Source organism: Prosopis cineraria, unplaced genomic scaffold, assembly GCF_029017545.1.
Source record: "Prosopis cineraria cultivar Desert tree isolate PC_DT_omini unplaced genomic scaffold, ASM2901754v1 PC3, whole genome shotgun sequence".
Lineage (NCBI taxonomy): Eukaryota > Viridiplantae > Streptophyta > Magnoliopsida > Fabales > Fabaceae > Prosopis > Prosopis cineraria.
The window spans coordinates 3,121,657-3,143,596 of NW_026555334.1; the positions used below are offsets into that span (position 1 = coordinate 3,121,657).

The 21,940-nt window shown below is 36.3% G+C and overlaps 1 protein-coding gene across 2 annotated transcripts; it reads left to right on the forward strand.

Moving 5' to 3' along the window:
• Window positions 1–1,409: 1,409 nt before the first annotated feature.
• LOC129305780 (methionine S-methyltransferase-like) lies at window positions 1,410–20,979 on the forward strand. Of its 2 annotated transcripts, none has more exons than XM_054945861.1 (12): window positions 1,410–1,741; window positions 2,746–2,939; window positions 3,066–3,272; window positions 4,531–4,626; window positions 5,239–5,427; window positions 5,498–5,686; window positions 5,784–6,020; window positions 7,667–7,801; window positions 9,564–9,887; window positions 9,987–10,166; window positions 18,661–19,629; window positions 20,421–20,979. In XM_054945861.1, the coding sequence occupies exons 1-12, from the start codon at window positions 1,495–1,497 to the stop codon at window positions 20,742–20,744; spliced, it is 3,291 nt and encodes a 1,096-aa protein (XP_054801836.1). In that variant the 5' UTR covers window positions 1,410–1,494; the 3' UTR covers window positions 20,745–20,979. The 2 variants fall into 2 exon arrangements, with proteins under 2 accessions (XP_054801836.1, XP_054801837.1); XM_054945862.1 differs by having other exon boundaries at window positions 9,567–9,887.
• The last annotated feature ends 961 nt before the right edge of the window (window positions 20,980–21,940 follow it).

Below are 21,940 nucleotides of genomic sequence, written 5' to 3' on the forward strand. Positions count from 1 at the left end.
ATCAATCAAATATTTTGGAGTACAACATGTACATAACCAATGACCTTTACCACCACAACAGTAACACAAATTTTTAATATTATTATTATCATCCCTACTTGTTCCTTTCTTGTATTTTTCTTCATTATTTGTCCACTTCATGTGAAAAGATATACCACCACGACCACAACCGCAATCATGGCCATAGCTTCATCCACGACTATGGCCACAACCACAACCATAACCCTGAGCTAATTCATTTGGCACTGCATTCACTTCAGAGAATGTGGTAGAATCAGTTGGACAAGATTTATAATTTTTCATCAAAAGCTTGTTATTTTGTTCAGCCACAAGAAAATAAGAAATCGATTTAAAATATTTTTTAAAACCTTCTTCACAATATTGCTACTACAGGAGCACGTTGGATGCATGAAATGTGGAGAATATTTTTTCTAACATATCGTCATTAGTGACTTTTTCTTCACATAATTTCAATTGAGAATTGATTCTAAAAATTACAGAGTTATATTCACTCATAGATTTAAAATCTTGTAAACGTAAATGCATCCAATCATAACGAGCTTTTGGAAGAATTACCGTTTTCTGATGGTCATACCTTTCTTTTAAATTGTTCCACAGAACAAGGGGATCTTTTATAGTTAGATACTCACTTTTCAACCCTTCATGTAAATGGTGACGAAGAAACATCATGACCTTGGCCTTATTTTGATTGGATGTTGATTACCATCCTTGATTGTGTCTCCAAGACTATTGGCATCTAGATGAATTTTCGCATCTAGTACCCAAGATAGATAATTTTTCCTAATAATGTCCAAAGCCACAAACTCAAATTTCGAAAGATTCGACATATAGGTATTATAATAAAAATATGATAAGAGTTAGATGATATTCAAAATTAAACAAGATCAAAAGGATCAAATGATTAGAAAATAGATCAAATCATATATGAATATAAAAATTACCTTCTATGAGAAACCTTGCTACAAAAGCTTTAAATTAACAGAAATCTCATGTTGATAACGTATTATAAAATTAAGCAACTAAAAAATAAAGATATTGAGAGAAGAGATAGAGACAAGAGAATTAGAGAATTTCTTATTGATCATTGTATCCTTCAATACAAATTATATGCCCCATTTATAGACATGGTCTTACACATGAAATGTTACGCAAATAAAAAAAACAAATAAAGGATAATCATCTCTCATGATGGTGGGAATTTCATGAAAGAAGATGAAAATGAAGATGAAAAGGTGATGAAGATGGACATCCACTATCATTGTAATATTCATATCATAGTAATAATAGTAATAATAATAATAATAATAAATCCTTTTTGATAAAAAATTGTGTAGACTGTGGAAGTAAAATCGCCTTCTCCAAGAAGCATGGATAAGAGCATGACTCCATTAGTTACTAGTGTCTTCTCTGACCAGGTTGTTTTAAGCGTTTTGAATTTCTCTCTCCGGCTCTGCAGTGAGAGCGTCAACGGCTATGGCAGTGAATGTCGTTGTTTATGGTTCGGTGGAGGAGTTCCTGAAGCACTGCGAGCAGTCCGGCGACGCCGCATACGGTGCACTCCGGTCGGTGCTGGCTCACCTGGAAGATCCGACTACCCGTTCCCAGGCTCGAATCTTCCTTTCAGACCTGCAGAAGCGTTTTACCACCAAGGAAGCCCGCGATCACTGCTTTAAGACCTATCATTTCCGGATCGAGGACATTTTCTTGGAGCAATATGAGGGTATTGCCATTGCTGTCTACTGCTTTTGTATGTTCGTTTTACATATGGTTTTATAACTTTTAGTTGACCTGTGTGGCTGGTGGGAAATCGAGTATAAGTTGAAGTGGAAATCTGTTGGACGCGAAATGGAAAGCTTGCACCGAGTAACTAGTGTCTGGTTTACAGAAAGCTGGGGAGAATGCTCAATGGAGTGCGCTTCTTTTTTACTTATCTTTTTCTTAGGAAGATAACATCTCGCATTTATTAATATCTGGTACTTTCTTAGCACGAAATTAGTGTTGCATGCAATTTCGTTTCGTGTTGTCTCCTGCAGTATTTTTATTGTCAGGGGTAAAAATGAGGCGCTGTAACTAACTGATCTGGCCTATTGGTTTTGGACACCAACAATGAAAGAAGATAAGCTTCGTGATCGGGCGAATTTTTCCTTCTTTTTTGTTTAATATGTTTAGGAACACGGTGAAAAATAAATGATCTTTGTCCAAATTCAAGACATCATGTATAGCGTATAAGTTTCGCCGTCTTCTACTTAGTACCGTCACATAGCGTTGGATTTTAGTGGACTGGCTCTGTGATTTTTAGTTGCAATAGTATAATTAGATCTGAATTTACTGTTTCAAGCCAAACGAGAAAAAAAAAAAGAAGAAGCCCTCTTTGAACACAGTTAGTCACTACTCACTTCCAATGCTTTCAGCAATAACATGTTCCAAGTAATTGATTTCAGTGCCTTACTCTGGCAGTGAATGAGACTGTACCAAAGATTGTTCCAGTTGGGGGAATACACTTATAATGCGGGGCTTTACTCTAGACATCTCTTTTCTTTTTTCGTCCCCCTCCCAGTTTACTGGAATTTTAGCATTGTTTATATGAAATGCTTCCTGCAGGTAATTCTTGAATGAAAATTGTGGCATGTGTACGATAGAAATGTTTTGGATATAGAGTTCACACATGTTTTAACTCTTGAGAAATGTTCTTTTGACTTTCTCTATTTCTCTTGTTAAATGCAGGATACCAGGGGAGAAAAAAATTGACAATGATGGTGATCCCTAGCATTTTTGTCCCAGAAGACTGGTCGTTTACTTTTTATGAAGGAATTAATAGACATCCAGACTCCATTTTCAAGGACAGGACTGTTACCGAGTTAGGTTGTGGAAATGGGTGGATATCTGTTGCCATAGCTGAGAAGTGGTTGCCTTTGAAGGTTAGCTTTGAAGTGCCCAAATATTCTTTTTAATTTCAGTGCTTTTGTATTTCATTATTTTGATAGAAGCTCTCATAATAAATTCTTTTTTGCAGTTTGCTAACTTGTATACAACTATATCTTCAGGTTTACGGCCTTGATATCAATCCTAGAGCAGTAAAGATTTCTTGGATAAATTTATATTTAAATGCTTTAGATGAAAAGGGCCAGCCTATCTATGATGAGGAGAAGAAAACTTTGCTGGACAGGGTAGAGTTTCATGAATCTGATCTTCTATCGTATTGCAGAGAACATGAAATTCAACTTGAGAGAATTGTGGGATGCATACCTCAGGTACCTTTTTAGTAATCTTTATCTCGAAACAAAACAATTTAATTAGTTTATGTTCTGTTCTTCAATTTCTGTTACCACATAATAAAAGCAGTCTTTTGTTATGGAAAACCACCAGTGGAAGTACCAGGAACTAGGGCTGTGCAAAAGTTCTTTAGTTCAATCCAGTCCGGTCCAATTTGAGATAACTCGGTCTAGTCCGGTTCAGATAAAAACTAGTCTTTCAAGACTAAAAAAGTCAACAAAAAAAGGCTTTTTCGGGTTGGATTGAATAAGAGACCGAGTATTTGGACCACTTGGTCCAGTTCAATCCTATAAGTTTATTTAATATAGTTAAAATTAATTTATTAATTATTATTACAATAATTTATAATAATAATTAGTAATTTTTTATGTTTGATATTTGCAAAGTCATGAATATTGAGCAAAATTCCAGCATTGACCAACCTCAATCTTATTCTTTTATTGGTGAAATTTATTGTTAACTTGATGTAATGGACTTTAGATTTGTTGAAGGTTGTTTAATTTGAATCTTTTGTACTGTAACTAAAATACTTTTTGTTGTTATTAGAGATTGTTGTGGATTTATAATTATTGTTATTGTGATAAATTTGATATGACTATAAGTAATTTTATTATGTTGAAATAAATTGCTAACTCTTATTGATGAGAAAAGAAAAAAGAAACAAAGTGAGATATCGGACAAGACTGGGCCAGTCTCCTTGTCCTACTGGACCAATCCGATTCTATTTGGCTTCAGGTTATACCAAGACCAGACCAGACTATAGATTGCCTAACTTAGTCCTTTTCATGGAAAGAACCAGACTTTGGGTTAGGTTGAAGTTCTGTTGAGTTAGTCCTTTATGTAGCCCTAGCAAGAACTGAGCTTTTTTCTCTTTTCTTAAAATTAAGTTATTTTGATCTTTGTATCACCATGGTCAGACGGGCTATCTAGAACAGTTAAGATTATTTTTAGTAGCTTTTAAAACCAACTAAATAAGCCACAGATAATACGATCTTTTCCCATAGAAAAGTGCAATGCTTGTATTAAGAATGCCATCTTTCTTCTTGTTTAAGAGAAGCACACATCTCAACTGTCAACGTTATTCTCATGACCTATGAGTTCTTGGAACCTTGGGGGAATCTGCTCCTCTAACTTTCTTAGTACTTGATGAATTTGTTTACTTGGAGGTGTTCTGGAAGAATCTTTTAACCATTTTTTTTTTCCAAATATCAATTATACTTGTGTGGACTCATGCAGATTCTTAATCCCAACCCAGATGCAATGTCTAAGATTATTACTGAAAATGCAAGTGAAGAATTCCTTTATTCCTTGAGCAATTATTGTGCACTTCAGGTAAGGAAGTTACTTCTTTTATTATTTACTTTTATTTGGTGAATCCTTGGTATTACATTATAGATCATCTTTAATGTACTTAGCTTTCATGTCCTGCTTCATTATATGCCAAATACCGTTGACTATGAACCTTTAGCATTTACATGTTTTCATAAATTTTCATTGGCTTTTTTTTTTGGATATTTTTCTAAAATTTCATGGTCTTGGGTATAGCTTAAATGTTATTTAGTAAAACAACAATAAGCCATGTCCCATTAAGTGGGGTTGGCTACAAAGAGTATCTGCTTACTCCTCCTCACTGGCACTTCCATTGGCCTTCTTTGCACATGAACTAACCATCTTAAACAATTTTCTACCATTATCTTTACAATGGATGCCATGCCAACTTGTCCTCTTATATAATCATTATAGTGTTGCCAAAAAAAATCATTATAGATCTTATCTCATTTAGTAATTCCCTGTTAAATGTTGCTTAGTACTCTCATTTAACAATTCCCATTCCATATGCACCAAGATTGAAGAATATCAACTTGAAGAAATGTTTCTGATTAATATGCTGGCTAACTAATTATAATCAAACAACAGCATTCTCATTTTTTTTAATCCATCTAGGGCTTTGTGGAAGATCAGTTTGGCTTAGGATTAATTGCTAGGGCTGTTGAAGAGGGAATAGAAGTAATCAGACCAAATGGAATCATGATATTTAACATGGGAGGTCGCCCCGGTCAAGGTGTATGCAAACGATTGTTTGAGCGTCGGGGTTTCCAGGTCACAAAACTTTGGCAGACTAAAATTATTCAGGCAAGTTAATAGATCCTTGATTAAGTATCATTTATTCAGTGGAAGAAATCTTATTATTGTGTTGGTACAGGCTGCAGACACAGATATTAGTGCCTTAGTTGAGATTGAGAAGAACAGTCCACACCGTTTTGAGTTCTTTATGGGACTTTCTGGTGATCAGCCAATTTGTGCAAGGACAGCATGGGCCTATGGAAAGGCTGGTGGAAGCATATCTCATGCTCTATCAGTTTACAGTTGTCAACTTCGTCAACCTAGTCAGGTGTGCACTTAAAGCTTGTCATTAAAAAAAAAAAAAGCATGTATATTTTCCTAATATAGGAGGAAATTAAAGTGCAATGCCATTCTTACACTGACAGGTTAAGATTATTTTTGAATTTCTTAAAAATGGATTCCAAGAGATCAGCAGTTCTTTAGATTTGTCCTTTGATGATGATTCAGTTGCGGATGAGAAGATTCCTTTCCTTGCTTATCTTGCAAGTGCCCTTAAAAAGAATTCATATTTTCCTTATGAGCCGCCATCTGGATCCAAACGCTTTCGCAGTCTTATTGCAGGATTTATGAAAACGTATCACCATATTCCACTGACTGCCAATGTAAGAACGAGACTTTGCTTCTTTAATTATTTAGCCATGCTGCAGTACACACACACATGAATAAAGCATGAGATGATGCCTCCTTATCTCTTTTGGATTCTATTATTCCTTTCTTAAATGTTAATTCAATGTTTTACCATGGATGTCTTTGTTGGTATATCATATCATTCTTTATTGCTATTTAATAAAGTTATTGTACATGAATGAAACAGGGAAGGATAGCTGATAGGATCAGTGAATATTGTAAATTTTATATCTTTTCATAGGAGTCTTCTGATTCTTTATAAGGTTTATTCATGCAAGTTTATGGGGATTTATCAACATGCCTTTAATAGAGCTACACTAAAATAATTATCATCATTCTTAAAGAAAATAACAACGAGCCTATTAGCTGCCACTCTATCCCTTACCAGCCTTTCTGATTTCATACTTTACTTGTGTGTGTACCTTATATGGTGACCATAATCATGCATTGTATGGATTACATGAAACGCAGCCAGCAGGTGGCTACTTTTCAGCTGATAAAAGATACAGACTGCAAGGAGGATCTTCTCTTTAGAGAACTTAGAATTAGAATAGAATCTATCTACTGTTTAAAGTTTTTTGTGCTATCTTGTAATTTTCAGTCATTAGATGAGGCAAACAAACAACAATAATTTATATTTACAGGAAACCAGCAAGTAGGAAACCAGAACCAATAGATGAGACCATTGACTTGATGGAGACCAATGAGGAGAAAGGCCTACTTGTGACCAATCCTTATGGTGAAAAATATGGGAATTGTATTACCTGGAAATAAGGACCAAAACAATTTGGAAAAACGTGGAGTCTAATGATATTGCTCAAGCTGGACTTGGTTTCAGGGAAGATAGGTAATGCTAGGAAGATGAGCTATAAGTTCGGTATGATAAAAATTTACTTCCCATCTGAGGGTGAGTGTTCAAAATGACAAGAGTAAGATATAAGATAGCACGTATTACTAGCAATTTGTAATATTTGTTTTTTGGTGGTTAGCGCAAGTTCTTACTAGCACACTCAGTTGGAGCTTTGGGTTTTTTTGTTTTTTTCTGGTTCTTATTTAGCTATATTATCTGTATTTAGTTTGTTGGATTGCTAGATTTTTATCTTTGTTTTCCTCTAACACTGTATTTCAGTCAAATGAGTTAATTTTTGATATCAGTTTTTTATTTATTTTGTTCTAAAAGACATTGTCTTATTGATTTGTATTTTCTTATCTTTCTGCTATTATAGGATAATTATTCTTTGAATTTTTGAATATTTTGAATCTGAATGGTAAGAATCTGAGGATCAAATCACTGAATTTCTTCAAATAATGCTTTTCAATAATCATGTAAAGGCTAGGAGCTCCTTGCATAATAAATCTTTCTATTAATAGATTATTAGATATTAGATTGGTTACAATTTGAGAAGGGATTAAAGTCTGTACTTTCTTTGGCTTATGAATGCAAATGCTTCCTACTATGATGTATCAAAAATAATATGGAAATACCCTGCATTCCTTTCTTTATAGAGTTTAATTTTTTTGATAGCATGTTACATGTGTGCTACTTGAGCTACCTGGGTAATGTTTGGAAAATGTCCTGTAGTATGTGCTATTGACCTTCTACCTCCAAATCTTCTGCTAGAATGTGATCATCTTTCCTTCAAGGACTGTGGCAATTGAGAATGCTCTTCGTCTGTGCTCACCTCACCTTGCAATTGTTGATGAACATTTGACTCGACACCTGCCCAGGCAGTGGTTAACATCTTTAGCAATTGAGGTATATAGTCTTCATGACGTGCTTTTTGTGATTCATGCTGTCCAAAGTGTCATGTTTCATTGCAATCATAACTTCTATTTTTTAGCGGCAGAGCTTCTTACTTCATAGCCTAAACATCTTTAGCCTTGAACTTTACATTTATGATTGAGTTGATTCTGACTTCTTTTGCCACTTGCTCAAATGATTAACAACTTGAGGGAGAAAAAAGAACCGATTTGGATAGTTTATTTCATCACAGCATTAGCAGATCCACTCTTTTGCATGGGGAAATACATTTAGCTGCCTTGTGATGGTAATATGTTTGTTGGTGAGGAAACACAATAAGGTTATATCAGAAAGTGCTTCATAGATTTTGAGCTGTGGAATAAAACTGCCAAACATGGAGAGTTATGCATCATTTACTTTCTGTGGGAGGATAAGATTAGTGAGCTCTGGCGTTGTTGAACAATGATGAGCCCCCTGTCCCTCAATTCTATCCTTATTCTATCATCTTAGGAAGATATTATTTCTCTGATGGTTTTAAATGATGGATTTTGTTGTGATATGGAGATGACAGATGTATGATCCAGTTGTCTTGGAAATTTACTAATACTTCATCCGTCCCTGTTTACTTGTCCTCATAGGACAAAATACATAGATCAAGGAGGATAGAAACTTTATGCAGAACGTAAGAATTATTTTTTGTTCTTCACTTTTACCCTCTATCTAATACCTCAACATTTTAAATTTAACCACTTTAAAAAAATTTTATAAGGGTATTATTAGAAACAAGTCATTATTATACCTAGTAATTTGAAACAGGACGAGTATTTAGGGGCAAAATGGAAAAGCAAATCAGGACAAGTAAATAGGGATAGAGGAAATGTCATGCAAAACCCATATTTACCTTTTGTCGTCACCTACTCAATCATCAAAGTCCAAAGGAGAATTTTCTGTATGATCTGCTACTTCCTTTTGACAGAATAAAAGGGCTTATGAGCGGTTCTAAGTTATCAGAATATAGTCTTACAATATTTAAAACCATTTGATGGACACTTGCAAACTTCTTTTCTGCAATAAAAAATGTTGCTGATGTTAAAAATGACTAGCTTGGCTGTATCATATCTTTTCATTTCTCTCTTTTTATATTGTACGAACAAATATTTTCTGCCCTGGTGAATAAATGTTTGGTGTTAATCATATAATGGTAACAGCTGAGAAATAATCACCACTTATTTTAAACGTTCTTTTTCTGAGGAGAATATTTAGGTATTTGTTGCTACGGCCATATTGAGACTTTGAACACATAAAAATGTGTCTTTTGTTTCTGGCATTTATTCTTCCAAGTGTTCACAAAACTTCACAGTTAGCTACAATTATTAATGGGGTGAAAAAGGAATAAAGAACAGATGATCATCTCATTTCCTGACAAGTATTATGTCCTGATTTAGAAGTTGGCGGTTGTTTGTCGTTGTGGAATTGGAAATAGCAAATCAACATATGTCAAATACCATCTTCCCTCATCATTTGGATTGCATATGCTTCTCGTAGTATTCAATGATGTATCCATATCCATTCTAGTTCTAGTTCTAAATATATAACTTCTCCAACGTTAGAAAGTGCTAGTGGATATAACTTCTCCAAAGTTAGATAGTGCTAGTAGATTTTATCCAAAGAAAGAGATAGTTCTAGTGGAAATAAATGATTGAATCTTTTGTTTCTTCTTGGAAGCACTACGTGATAATTTGACTTGGCATGCTATTTTTTTTTTTTTCCTTTCTAGAAGAATACAGTAACTGGTGACTCTCCAGAGGATACACTTGCCGTAATTGAAGCACCTCGGCAGTCAGACTTGATGTTAGAACTGATAAAGAAGTTGAAGCCACAAGTGGTGGTGACTGGGATTGCTCCTTTTGAGGCAGTTACTACTTCAGCTTTTGTTAACCTCTTGGAAGCAACACGGGAGATTGGATCTCATCTCTTTCTAGACATATCTGATCACTTTGAGCTATCCAGCCTCCCAGGATCCAATGGGGTCCTAAAATATCTAGCCAGAAATGTTCTGCCATCTCATGTGGCAATTATATGTGGATTGGTGAAGAATAAGGTAAAATTCTATGTCAACTACACTGACTTGATTACCATATACAGGCTACCAAGTTTTTTCCCATAATTTATTGTTGATGATCTGAACAACATAATCCAGGTTTATCCAGATTTAGAAGTAGCTTTTGTCATTTCCGAAGAAGAGTCAGTCTTCAGTGCCTTGTCCAAAACTGTTGAACTACTTGAGGGCAATACTTCGCTGATTAGTCAGTACTACTATGGGTGTATTTTTCATGAGCTTCTTGCTTTTCAGCTTGCAGACAGACATCCACGTGCTCAGGTTTGTCAGTCTGACTTCCTTCTTGAGTAATTCATACCTTTAGAATGTAAACCTTTGCACCTCGGCAGTCCATCCGTTTGTAACATACTTGGAGCATAGAAGAAAGTAGTAGAAAGATGACATTAAACAGCTTCACTTAGTAGCATAATTTCTTCTGGGAAACTTCATCTTTCCATTTCCCTTCTCTGCCTCTTTCTGAATCCAAACTAGTGCTTATGTCATTGTCACAAATGGACTAGTATCTCAGTGATTGCACCAGCTCCAAGCATAAATTTAAAACCAGTTTTTCTCTGAGAAAGGAGAAAAATCAGGCTTCATGTTCTGTGTCCTAATATATTTTATAGGTGGGAGGAAAAAAGGACAGCCAATGTTCCAAACCATTTAGACTAGGTTGCCTAAAACATTAGAGATGGCAGGGATACTCGGAAAAACAATAAGCAAAGCATCACACGGTAATTAGTTAACATAACTGGGGATTCTATTAGATGATTTGTTTCCCAGTAGCTTATAGCTAACAGATGAGATAGAAGCTGTGAGAGAGAGTCGACTGAAAATGCTTCAATAGTATATGTCCGAACATGAACATGCGATTTACAATATATACACAGTGCTAGGCTAATCTAATCCCTGATTTCTAGCCTATGACTAGGGAAGGAATAATCACCATTAATTCTAATGGTCAGAACCGAAGGAGAAGGGATAATAATAAAAACAAATCAAGCCTATTTACTATTTACACAATTAATGGGATTTCCACACTCCCCCTCAAGTTGGACTATATATGTCAATCATTTCCAACTTGCCTACAAACTTTTCAAACATCTCCTTGTTCAAGCCTTTGGTAAAGATATCTGCGGTTTGATTCTGTGATGGCACATGTATGAGTGACACAAGGCCTCCCTCAATCTTTTCTTTGATAAAGTGTCTATCAACCTCAACATGCTTGGTTCTGTCATGATGAACTGGGTTATGTGAGATGTCTATAGCAGCTTTGCTATCAGTGTACAGCTTCATTGGAAGTTCTAACTCAATCCTTAGCTCTTCTAATACCCGTTTTACCCATATCTCTTCACATATACCATGAGCTACTGCTCGAAATTCAGCTTCCGCACTACTCCTTGCAACAACATTTTGCTTCTTACTCCTCCATGTCACTAGATTTCCCCACACATATGTGCAATATCTTGATGTTGATCTTCTATCATTATGGGCGCCTGCCCAGTCTGCATCTGTAAATATCTCTACATTTTTCTTCTCTGTCTTTTGATATAATATTCCCTTTCCAAGTGTGCCTTTCAAGTATCGTACAATCTTGTAGACTGCCTTTAGATGTTTCTCTTTAGGAGTATGAGAATGTTGGCTTGCTACACTTACTGCAAATGCAATATCTGGTCTAGTATGGGAAAGATAGACAAGTTTCCCAACTAGTCTTTGGTATCTTCCTTTGTCAACATCTTTCCCTTCATTTTCTTCTTCCTCTTCATCTTCTTCTTCTTCTTCTTCTCCTCCTCCTCTGTCATCTTTTTTTATCTTCTTCTTTTTTGATGTTACTTCAATGGGTGTCGTACTAGGTTTGCACCCTAACATTCCTGTCTCTTTTAGCAGATCGAGGATGTATTTTCTCTGGGATATATAAATCCCTTTTTTAGATCGCGCTACTTCCATTCCCAAAAAATATTTCATTTCCCCTAAGTCTTTGACTTGGAAGGATTTGGCCAATGCCTTTTTAATCTTTTCCATCTCTTCATGGTCATCCCCTGTGAGGATGATGTCATCCACATATACGCTCAGAATAGTTTTCTTTCCTTCCCTGTGCTTGAAGAACAATGTATGATCACTCTGCCCTTGAGTGAAACCTTCCTTTCTTAGAACTTGTGTGAACCTTTCGAACCATGCACGAGGTGACTATTTTAATCCATATAAGGATTTTCTTAATTTACAGACTAGGTTCCTTCTCTGGGCAGGGAATCCAGGTGGTGGCGTCATGTACACTTCTTCCTTTAAGTCTCCATTTAGGAATGCATTCTTTACATCTAACTGATACAATGGCCAATCAAGGTTTGCAGCCAGGGACATAAGAATTCTTACTGTGTTGAGCTTAGCAACTGGTGCAAATGTCTCTGTATAATCAGTTCCATAGATTTGGGAAAAACCTTTCGCCACAAGACGAGCCTTGAACTTTTCAACAGTACCATCTGCTTTGTACTTCACTGTGAATACCCATTTGCAACCTACAGCTTTCTTTCCTTGTGGTATCTCAACCTCTTCCCACGTACCATTTAGCTTGAGAGCATTCATTTCTTCCATAACAGCGTTTTTCCAATCTGGGGACTGTAGTGCTTCTTCAATGCATGTTGGGATTGTAATGCTATCCAGATTGGTAGTGAAGGCTTGAAATCGAGGTGAGAGAGCTTTATAAGAGACAAACTTGTCTATTGGGTGTTTAGTGCAGCATCTGGGTTTCTTCCGAAGTGCAATGGGAAGATCCAAATCTTCTTCTACTCCTCCTGGCTGATCACAGTCAGTAATATCTTCTTGAGGTTCAGGATTTGTCATTGGTTCAGAATCATGGTCAGCTTCGAGAACTTGGGTCTGGTTCCTTGATGTTTTCCTCCGAACATAAAACCGATCATAGAATTTATCAGTGTTTGTTCTCTCCCCCTTATTAGGATCCCCCTCGGTGGTAGGTACATTATCTAGTTCAGGTTCAATTGTTGACGCATCAACTTCAAACGGAAGTTCTAATGGAGGTTCATACTCATAGGGTAATTCTAATTCAAGTGGGAAAGAGGGTTCTAAGGAAGACTCCAAGTCACTCACACTCTCCCCCTGAGTTGGAGATTTCGGATAAAAGGATTCATCTTCATGGAAGGTGACATCATAGCTAACAAAGAATTTCTGTGTAAGAGGATCATAACACTTGTATCCTTTTTGGGAAGCAGAATATCCAAGAAAAATACATTTAACGGCACGGGGGTCAAGTTTACTATTGTGATGAATGTGAACAAAGACAGTGCACCCAAAAACTCGCAGTGGAAGGTTATTTTCAAGGTGAGGAATAAGATGGGTGATGTGAAGAACCTCAAGTGGGGTTTTAAAAGATAGGATTTGGCTAGGCATTCGATTAATGAGATGGGTGGCGGTAAGGATGGCATCACCCCAATAAAATTTGGGTACATTATGAGTAAGAAGTAGGGCTCTAGCAACCTCTAAAATGTGCCGGTTTTTTCTTTCAGCTATGCCATTCTGTTGGGGGCTATAAGCACAAATGCTTTTATGAACAATTCCATGGTGCTGTAAGAAATTGCCTAAAGAGTTATTGATAAACTCAGTACCGTTATCAGTATGTAGGATTTTAATAGAGGTGTGAAACTGGGTTTGAATCATTTTGTAAAAGTTGATGAATACAGGGACAACATCAGTTTTGTCTTTAAGGAGAAAGGTCCAGCAAACACGGGTGTGATCATCGATAAATGTTATAAACCATTTTTTATGTGTTCTGTTCGTAGTCCGGCTAGGTCCCCAAAGGTCACTGTGAAATAGTGGTGAACGGTTGGGAAGGTTGGTAAATATTGCGAGAAAAAGTGGTTCTATGGTGCTTTGCAAGTTCACAAACATCACAATAAAACTTGGAGACATTTTTATTAGAATTAAGAGAGGGGAACATTTGACTCAAATACTGAAAATTGGGATGACCAAGATGTTGGTGCCATAACAAAATACTACTATCCTTAGGAAAGGAAACTTTATTGCAAACGCTACCATACTCTTTAGAGGATGCATCAAGGTAATAAAGACCATCAAATTCTCTAGCACTGCCAATCATTGTCCCCGTTGACATTTCCTGAAACATACAATAGTTGGGATAGAAGTCAGCATGACAGTGTTTATCCTTGGTCAATTTTTGCACAGATAACAGATTACACTTCAATTTTGGAACATGCAGAACAGAATGAAGAACCAGCTTATCGGAAACTTTTATGTCTCCAACACCAACGACTAGAGATACTGTAGCGTCAGCGATTTTAACCTTAAGGGAGCCACTATATGGAGTATATGTGGAGAATAATTCTCGATTATCCGTCATGTGATCAGAAGCACCTGAGTCCACAATCCAGGGATTTGCAATACACAGGTGCTGAATGACATGTAAGGCTTGTAAGAAGTTACCTTTGTGGACTACCGTGGCTGTTGGCTGTTTTGTGCCAGGCATGTGGAGGGTATTAAGAAATTCCATGAATTTGGCGAATTGTTCAGGAGGGAACTGCTGGGTGGCTGGATGCACTTGAGGTGTTGTGGGTCTATCATCACTCTTTTCTGTGCCAATGTGATAACCACGACCCCTTGGCTTCTTTGGTTTCCAGTCTGGGGGTTTGCCATGAATATCCCAACAGGTATCTTTGGTGTGACCTGTCTTTTTACAGTGTTCACAAGTTGGTCTATTCTTCTGGCCTCTTGGATCTGCACTTCTAGTGACAAGTGCTGATGGTTCTGGTGCAATAGTGGTCCCCTTGGCATCAGTTTTCAGCATAACACGCCGACGTGCATCTTCACGTCTTACTTCAGCAAATGCTTCACGGACAGATGGTAATGGTACGAGACTTAGGATCCTTCCCCTTACCGCATCAAGTTCTGGATTGAGTCCTGCTAGGAACTCAAATAGCCTTTCTTTGTCAATGCGTTTTTTAAACAGGGCAGCATCCTCAGCACACTTCCAGGCATCTTCATTAGTCAGATCCAATTCCTGCCAAAGAGCAGTCATTTCAAGATAATAATCATTAAGGTTACGGGAACCCTGACTCATGTGCCACAATTTAGTTCTGATTTCAAACATTTGAAAAACATTTTCTCCATCGGAATATACCTCTCGTACAGCCTCCCATATCTCTCTTGCAGTAGGTAGATACATAAAGCTCCTTTTTATTGTTGGAGTCATCGCATTAATAAGCCAGGAAGCCACCATCAAGTTTTCATTTTTCCAGAGGCGCAGAGCTTTCGGATTTGATCCATCTGGAATCACAGAATCGCCATTGAGGAAGCCCAGTCGTCCACAACCTTCGATCGAGAGCTTCATCGTCTGTGCCCACTCCCGGTAATTGTCTCCGGTCAGTTTTTCAGAGACGATGAGGACGTTTGAGCCCTCTAAGCTCGGCATCGACGCGTACGGTCCCCCCTTCTGGCTCGAAATCAGACTGTCGAACCCCCGAGAATCACTCGCAGAGTGGTTCGTTCCTTCTTTCTGATTCGGAATCATGCTATCGGAGTCTCTCGGGTCAGTCGCAGATCGTGTCTGGGTGTCGCGTACCGCTCCAGTCGGCTCCATCTCCGTTTCCGAATCAGATACGTTTTCGATCTCTCCCTCAAGCTCTGATACCATGTGAGAGAGAGTCGACTGAAAATGCTTCAATAGTATATGTCCGAACATGAACATGCGATTTACAATATATACACAGTGCTAGGCTAATCTAATCCCTAATTTCTAGCCTATGACTAGGGAAGGAATAATCACCATTAATTCTAATGGTCAAAACCGAAGGAGAAGGGATAATAATAAAAACAAATCAAGCCTATTTACTATTTACACAATTAATGGGATTTCCACAGAAGCACGGAATGTGAATAGATAGATTGAGTAAAGAGTTGTGTTATGTTTCGCCATGTATCAGTGGGTATCAAAAGCACAATTTGGCACCATAGCAAGAGTTCGTGATGCCTATGGGGGATTTGGATGGACTTTACTGAATGTCATAAATGTGGGTCATATAGACAGAGAAATGATAAAGAAGATGATAGCAATTATCATGGTAATGAAAATGAAGCATGGGCCATTGAGGTGGGAGAACTAACTCACTTGAATACCTACCCCCATAGAGGATTCTATATTTTTAAATGTGGAACTTAGGCACATCCTATGCTACCTAGTCTGCCATCAATCTATCTTGTCATGTGAAGCAAACTAGAACCATCAGCTTGGACTTGACAACTGCAGCTTGGCCTCATAATCAAATGTCATGTTATAAAAGTTATTGGAAGGAGGCCCCTGGCTGTTATTGAATTTAGGAGAGCTAGAGTTATATAGGGCTGAGAATTCCTGAAAAGTTTATACTTTTCTTCGCAAAATTTTCAATTGTATCATTGACTTTATGAGTTTCTGACATTTCACAGATCCTTGAGGACATGGATCAATTTCAAAAGAGAGGGGAGTAGGGGTGATGTGAAACAGGAAGGGGAAAGAAGAAGAGAGAGAAACAGAGAGAGAAATATGCAAATTCTTATTCGATAATCAAGTCTAAATACAACTGAGAATCCTAGGGCTATTAATAGAGCCCTAGAAATATTAAATAATAATTCAAATTCAAAATCTAATTTATCTAAAATTAATAGATGAAGATAAGATGATTTAGTTGGTCTAGATATCTTATTTTATTTGATTTAATGCTTAATTATTAAAGATAATGAAAATAAAACCCTAGATAATAAACCCAAAAAGATTAATTAATTTATGTTTCATCAAGGGGTATTGTGAACAACAATAAACCTTATCCTATTAAATGAGGTCGGCTATATGAATTGTATGGCATCATTGTGCTCTATCGTTTACCAAGCTTTTAGAAATATTGTTAATTAATAGGTCTCAGTCAACAACTTTTATAAACATTCTCTTTGGCCTTCTCCTACCCCTCTTAATATGGCTCAAAATTATCCACTTCACTCTTCTCACTGGTGCCTTTCACGATCTTTTTTGTACATGTTCAAATCATTTCAAATAATATTCTATCATTTTCCCCTCAATAAGTGCTATGCCCACTTTTTCTCGTATGTGTTCATTTCGAATTTTATATTTATGTGTATGCTCACACATCCATCTCAACATTCTCATCTCTATTACTTCAACTTTATGCTCTTGCTATCCCATTAATACCTAGCATTCACTGCCGTATAACATGGTTGGTCTTATAGCAGTTCGATAAAACTTACCTTTCAATTTATTAGGTACCTTACGATTGCAAATAACTTCTTTAGTCTTCCTCCAATTAAACCAACCCATCATGTTAAATAATAGGCTACCAAATATCTAAACTTTTTCATTTGAGGTATAATCCAATCTCCCAATTTTACTTTCAAATTATAATGCAAATATTCCATGTTACTCTTACTCAAGCAGAACCCTTTTGACTCTAATGTTCTCCTCCATAACTCAAGTTTACAATTAATTTCTTCTCTTGTATTCTCAATAAGAACTATATCATCTGTAAAAAGAATGCATTTGGGTATTTCCTCTTGAATATGCTCAGTCAAAATATCTAGGACTAGGTTAACCAAATAAGGACTCAAAAATGATCCTTGATGTAGTCTTATGCTTATAAGAAAGTCTTATGCTTCACCTCTGGATATTCTTATACTATGTGTTGCCCCTTCATACATATTTTGTATAGCTCTAATATATGCAACCCGTACTTCCTTCTTTTTCAAGGCTTTCCAAAGTACTTCTTTCAGTACACGATCATAAGATTTTTTTCAAATAAATGAAAATCATGTGTGCATCTTTACCTTTGCATTGATACTTTTCCATTAATCCCCTTAATAGATAAATCATTTTTGTAGTCGCTCTACCTAGCATGAAGTCAAACTGATTATTAGAAATACCAGTCTCCAATCTCAACCTTTGCTTAATCACTCTTTCTCACAATTTCATTGTATCACTTATAAGTTTAATCCCTTTATAGTTAGTACAATTCTAAATATCCCCTTTATTTTTGTAAATAGGAACTAAAATGTTTCTCCTCCAATCGTCAGGCACTTTCTTGAATCATAAGATCTCATTAAATAACTTAGTTATTCACTACATCTCTTCTTCACTTAAACATTTTCACACTTCAATAGGGATACAACCAAGTCCATTGGCTCTACCATTTATCATTTTCTTAAGAGCTTCCTTTACCTCATTATCGTGCATCCTTTGATAGAATAACAAATTTTGTTCTCCTTCAATCTTCCATGTTATTAGACAAGCCCTCTCCATCATTAAAAAGTTTGGAAAAGTAGGTCTCCCATAAGGGGGCATTTTGAAATGGGAATTAATTAGTTTTAGGGAACAACAGAATTGAGGAGCTTGTGAGATGATTTGTGTCCCTTACAGGTTATGAACGAGGATGAAATAGAGGTATGGTGCCAATGAATCGAGTAAAGAGTTGTTACTTTTTGCCATGTATCACATAATGTAATGACTTGAATAAATTTGTGGTCATTGACTCGTTTTTGTACCTGATGAGCTAGAGACTGCCTGGGAGTTCGGTGGCTCAACTGTTTCAAATTTGAACTCCTAGGAAGATTAGAATCTGAAAGTTGAAAATGTTACCTAGTCCATTTTATGATGATTTCTATTATTGATATAATTTTCTTTTTTTTACTAACACGGGCCATTATACTCCATAGATTAATTATTCCTATTTAAATTTTGTCTCATTACTTAAATTTTGACTTCTTTCTCCAGAGAAATTGTGAAAATGTCAAATCAGTTGATATGATAGGATTTGCTAGCTCAGCTATACCAGTTCTTAGTAATGCTGAGCTGTCAATTGATGGGGCAGAGAATGGGTCTCTTATCCACATGGATTGTGATCAAAGCTTCTTGTCTATTCCATCTTCTGTCAAGGCTTCTATTTTTGAAAGTTTTGCAAGACAAAACGTGACAGAGTCTGAAACTGATGTCACCCCGAGCATCAAACAATTTGTCAGTAGAAACTATGGTTTCCCAACAGATAGCAGCACAGAAATTATACATGCGGAAAATGCCAAAGCTCTTTTTAATAAATTGGTCCTTTGCTGCATCAAAGAAGGCGGCACCATATGTTTTCCAACTGGATCAAATGGGAACTATGTTTCAGCTGCCAAATTCTTGCAAGCTAGCATAGTCACAGTTCCTACCGGTGTCAGTGAAGGCTTCAAGCTCACAGGGAAGACACTTTCTGGAGTCCTTGAGACTCTGAAAAATCCATGGGTCTTTATATCTGGTCCAACAAGTAACCCAACCGGTTCACTTTATAGCAATGACGAGATACGAGAGATCTTGCGAACTTGTGCTAAATTTGGGGCAAGAGTTATAATTGACACTTCATTTTCAGGTTTGGAATATGACTATAAAGGCTGGGGTGGCTGGAATTTGCATGGGTGCTTGTCAGAGCTAAATTCTTTGTGCAAACCATCATTTTTTGTCTCTCTTCTTGGAGGATTATCTCTGAAGATGCTCAATGGTGTTCTCAGATTTGGGTTTCTGATTCTAAACCAGCCAGCATTGGTTGATACCTTCAATGCATTTCCAGGATTAAGCAGACCTCATAGTACTGTTAAATATGCTATAAAGAAGTTGCTTGGTCTTATGGAACAGCAATCAGCAGACCTATATGATGCCGCTATTGAGCACACAAGGGAATTGAGAAGTAGATACAAATCCTTGAAAGAGGTAATCTTCCCTTTCTACTTAATTTTTTTTACCTGTTTTGTTTGTGGCTTAATTCTCAAATCTAAATCATAAACGTTTGCATGACTATGTGTAAAATTATTTCCTTGTCAAGTACTTGGTTAATAAAATTAACACGAACATGTGTTGGGCCATTTTATTGAAATTAGATTTTTTTTGTTTTTACTAATATCTATCTGGTAATAGGGCAAACAGCTAGTTAAATATATTTTCCTTACGTTGCCTGAACCTCCGGCTTGGCCTTCAAATTACATTATTGAATTGATCGCGGTGTAACTTCTTGCAACTGGAACTTGAAACAAAATGTTGTATTGTAGTGTGCATGATTCTTCAGCCTAGTATTTGTAGAGGAAACATGGAACTAATTCCTTATTCAGATGTTCACGTAAAGAACAATGCTTTTTAAGATATATGCAGCCCATCTGCAAAGAGATTTTTCCATTGTACAAAAAAATGAGATGCAATTTTTACTATACTCTTGTACTCATTATTTAACATGACTGCCTTTTAATTTATTTATTTTTTTTAAATTCTGGGAGGATTCAAAGATATTTTCATCTGCAAAAAAAAATTTTTTTCCAGTTCTTTTTTATTTTTTTTCTTTTTCTATTCAGCTTACCAAACATTTCAATAGTACAAGCTTTCTCTTTTTCCTTGTAAACTTCAAGTCAGTTTGGATCTCAAATCTGCCTACAACCTATAGGGCGTAACATATATGCATGCTTGAAAGGGTTTTGACTTTTGATATATTCTTCCTTTCTTACTGGCCACAGCTTCTTGAGAAATGTGGGTGGGATGTGCTTGATTCCTCGGGTGGTGTTTCTGTTGTGGCCAAGCCCTCAGCCTATCTTGACAAGATCGTCAAGGTTGAGATTTCGCCGAAAGGCGATGAGAGCCGAGAAAATGCCACCACTGAATTCAAGATTGATGACTCAAATATTAGGACTGTCATTCTCAAAGCCACTGGTTTATGTATAAACAGTGGCTCCTGGACTGGAATTCCTGGCTACTGCCGGTTCAACATTGCATTGGAAGAAAATGAGTTCAAGGAAGCATTAGATTGCATCGTTAAATTCAAAGAACTCGTGCTGAATTGACGTCTTCTTCCATTTCCGGTAAAGGTGACAGTGAATGGATTAGTTTGATCTTCATTGCAGGTCTTGATAGCTGATCCTTGTGTAAGAGGTTTGTCCTTTATTCTAGTGATACAGTCAATGATGGTTGAGCTTTTGTTCTCTGGCTGTGGTGTTTCATGTGAGCCTCTCATGCTAAGAGATAATGAAATTGTGTTTTCAATTATAAAAAGTTAGACTGTTTTATGTTGATCTTTTACCAAGTTTGTGTCATTAACTGATAATATTGATCATAATTTTATATATCTGCTCAGAAAAATAATATTCAGTTACTGTATAAAAAACTCCTGAGTGGAAACGAAAATACTATAGATGAGAATTGCTTTATATTGGCATAAGATTCTTGCTATAGGTGGTGCAGACATTTTATAACAACATTCTCTTACTAATAATCAAGAAATTCAATTTATGTGCTATTCCCTTCAATAACTTATTTTATTTTTTGTTTAATTCTTCGTGCAACTAGATTCTCTTATTATGTTAAAGATGTAATACTCGGTTATAGACTTCTTAATTGCTCAATATGCCTAATCACCACTAGCGCGCATCTCAATGTCTGCCTTTTCTCAATAAATATTTTTTAAATTGGGGTGGTGGTTTTAAATGTCTCAAAGGCTCGTAATTTTTTTTTTTTTTAATACAAAGGCTCGTAAATTTTCTCCATAGTATCTTGGATTGACTTGTAAGCCATAGTTATGACAAAATTCAAGCCTCAATTGAGTAAATATTAACTAGCATATTGTAATCAAATGATATTAAGAGAGGAACTACGATTAAATATTTCTGTTTCAATCAATCCTACCGTTTGTGTAAAGATTGTTGTATCCGGCGCGCACACAACAAACACCCCAGGGAAACCATACAACCGCAATTCCCTCCAATTTTTAGGATATACTGTTGTTACTTCATTGTCTGGTCACACTTGGTTTTCCTTAATTACATACATTTGTTTTGAAAAGAAATAGTTTAGTTGAACTTGCTAATCTGTTAAGGATACTCTAAAAACTGTTTTCCTAACTAAAATTTATATTATATAGGTATTTTTACGGTTACATGAATTTCATTATGTGAAGAAAAAGAAATGAAGCATGAGAAAGATTTGGAGAATCAGTAGAAGCGGCATGAGCAACACAAGCCTAGAATATATAATATTTGGAAGG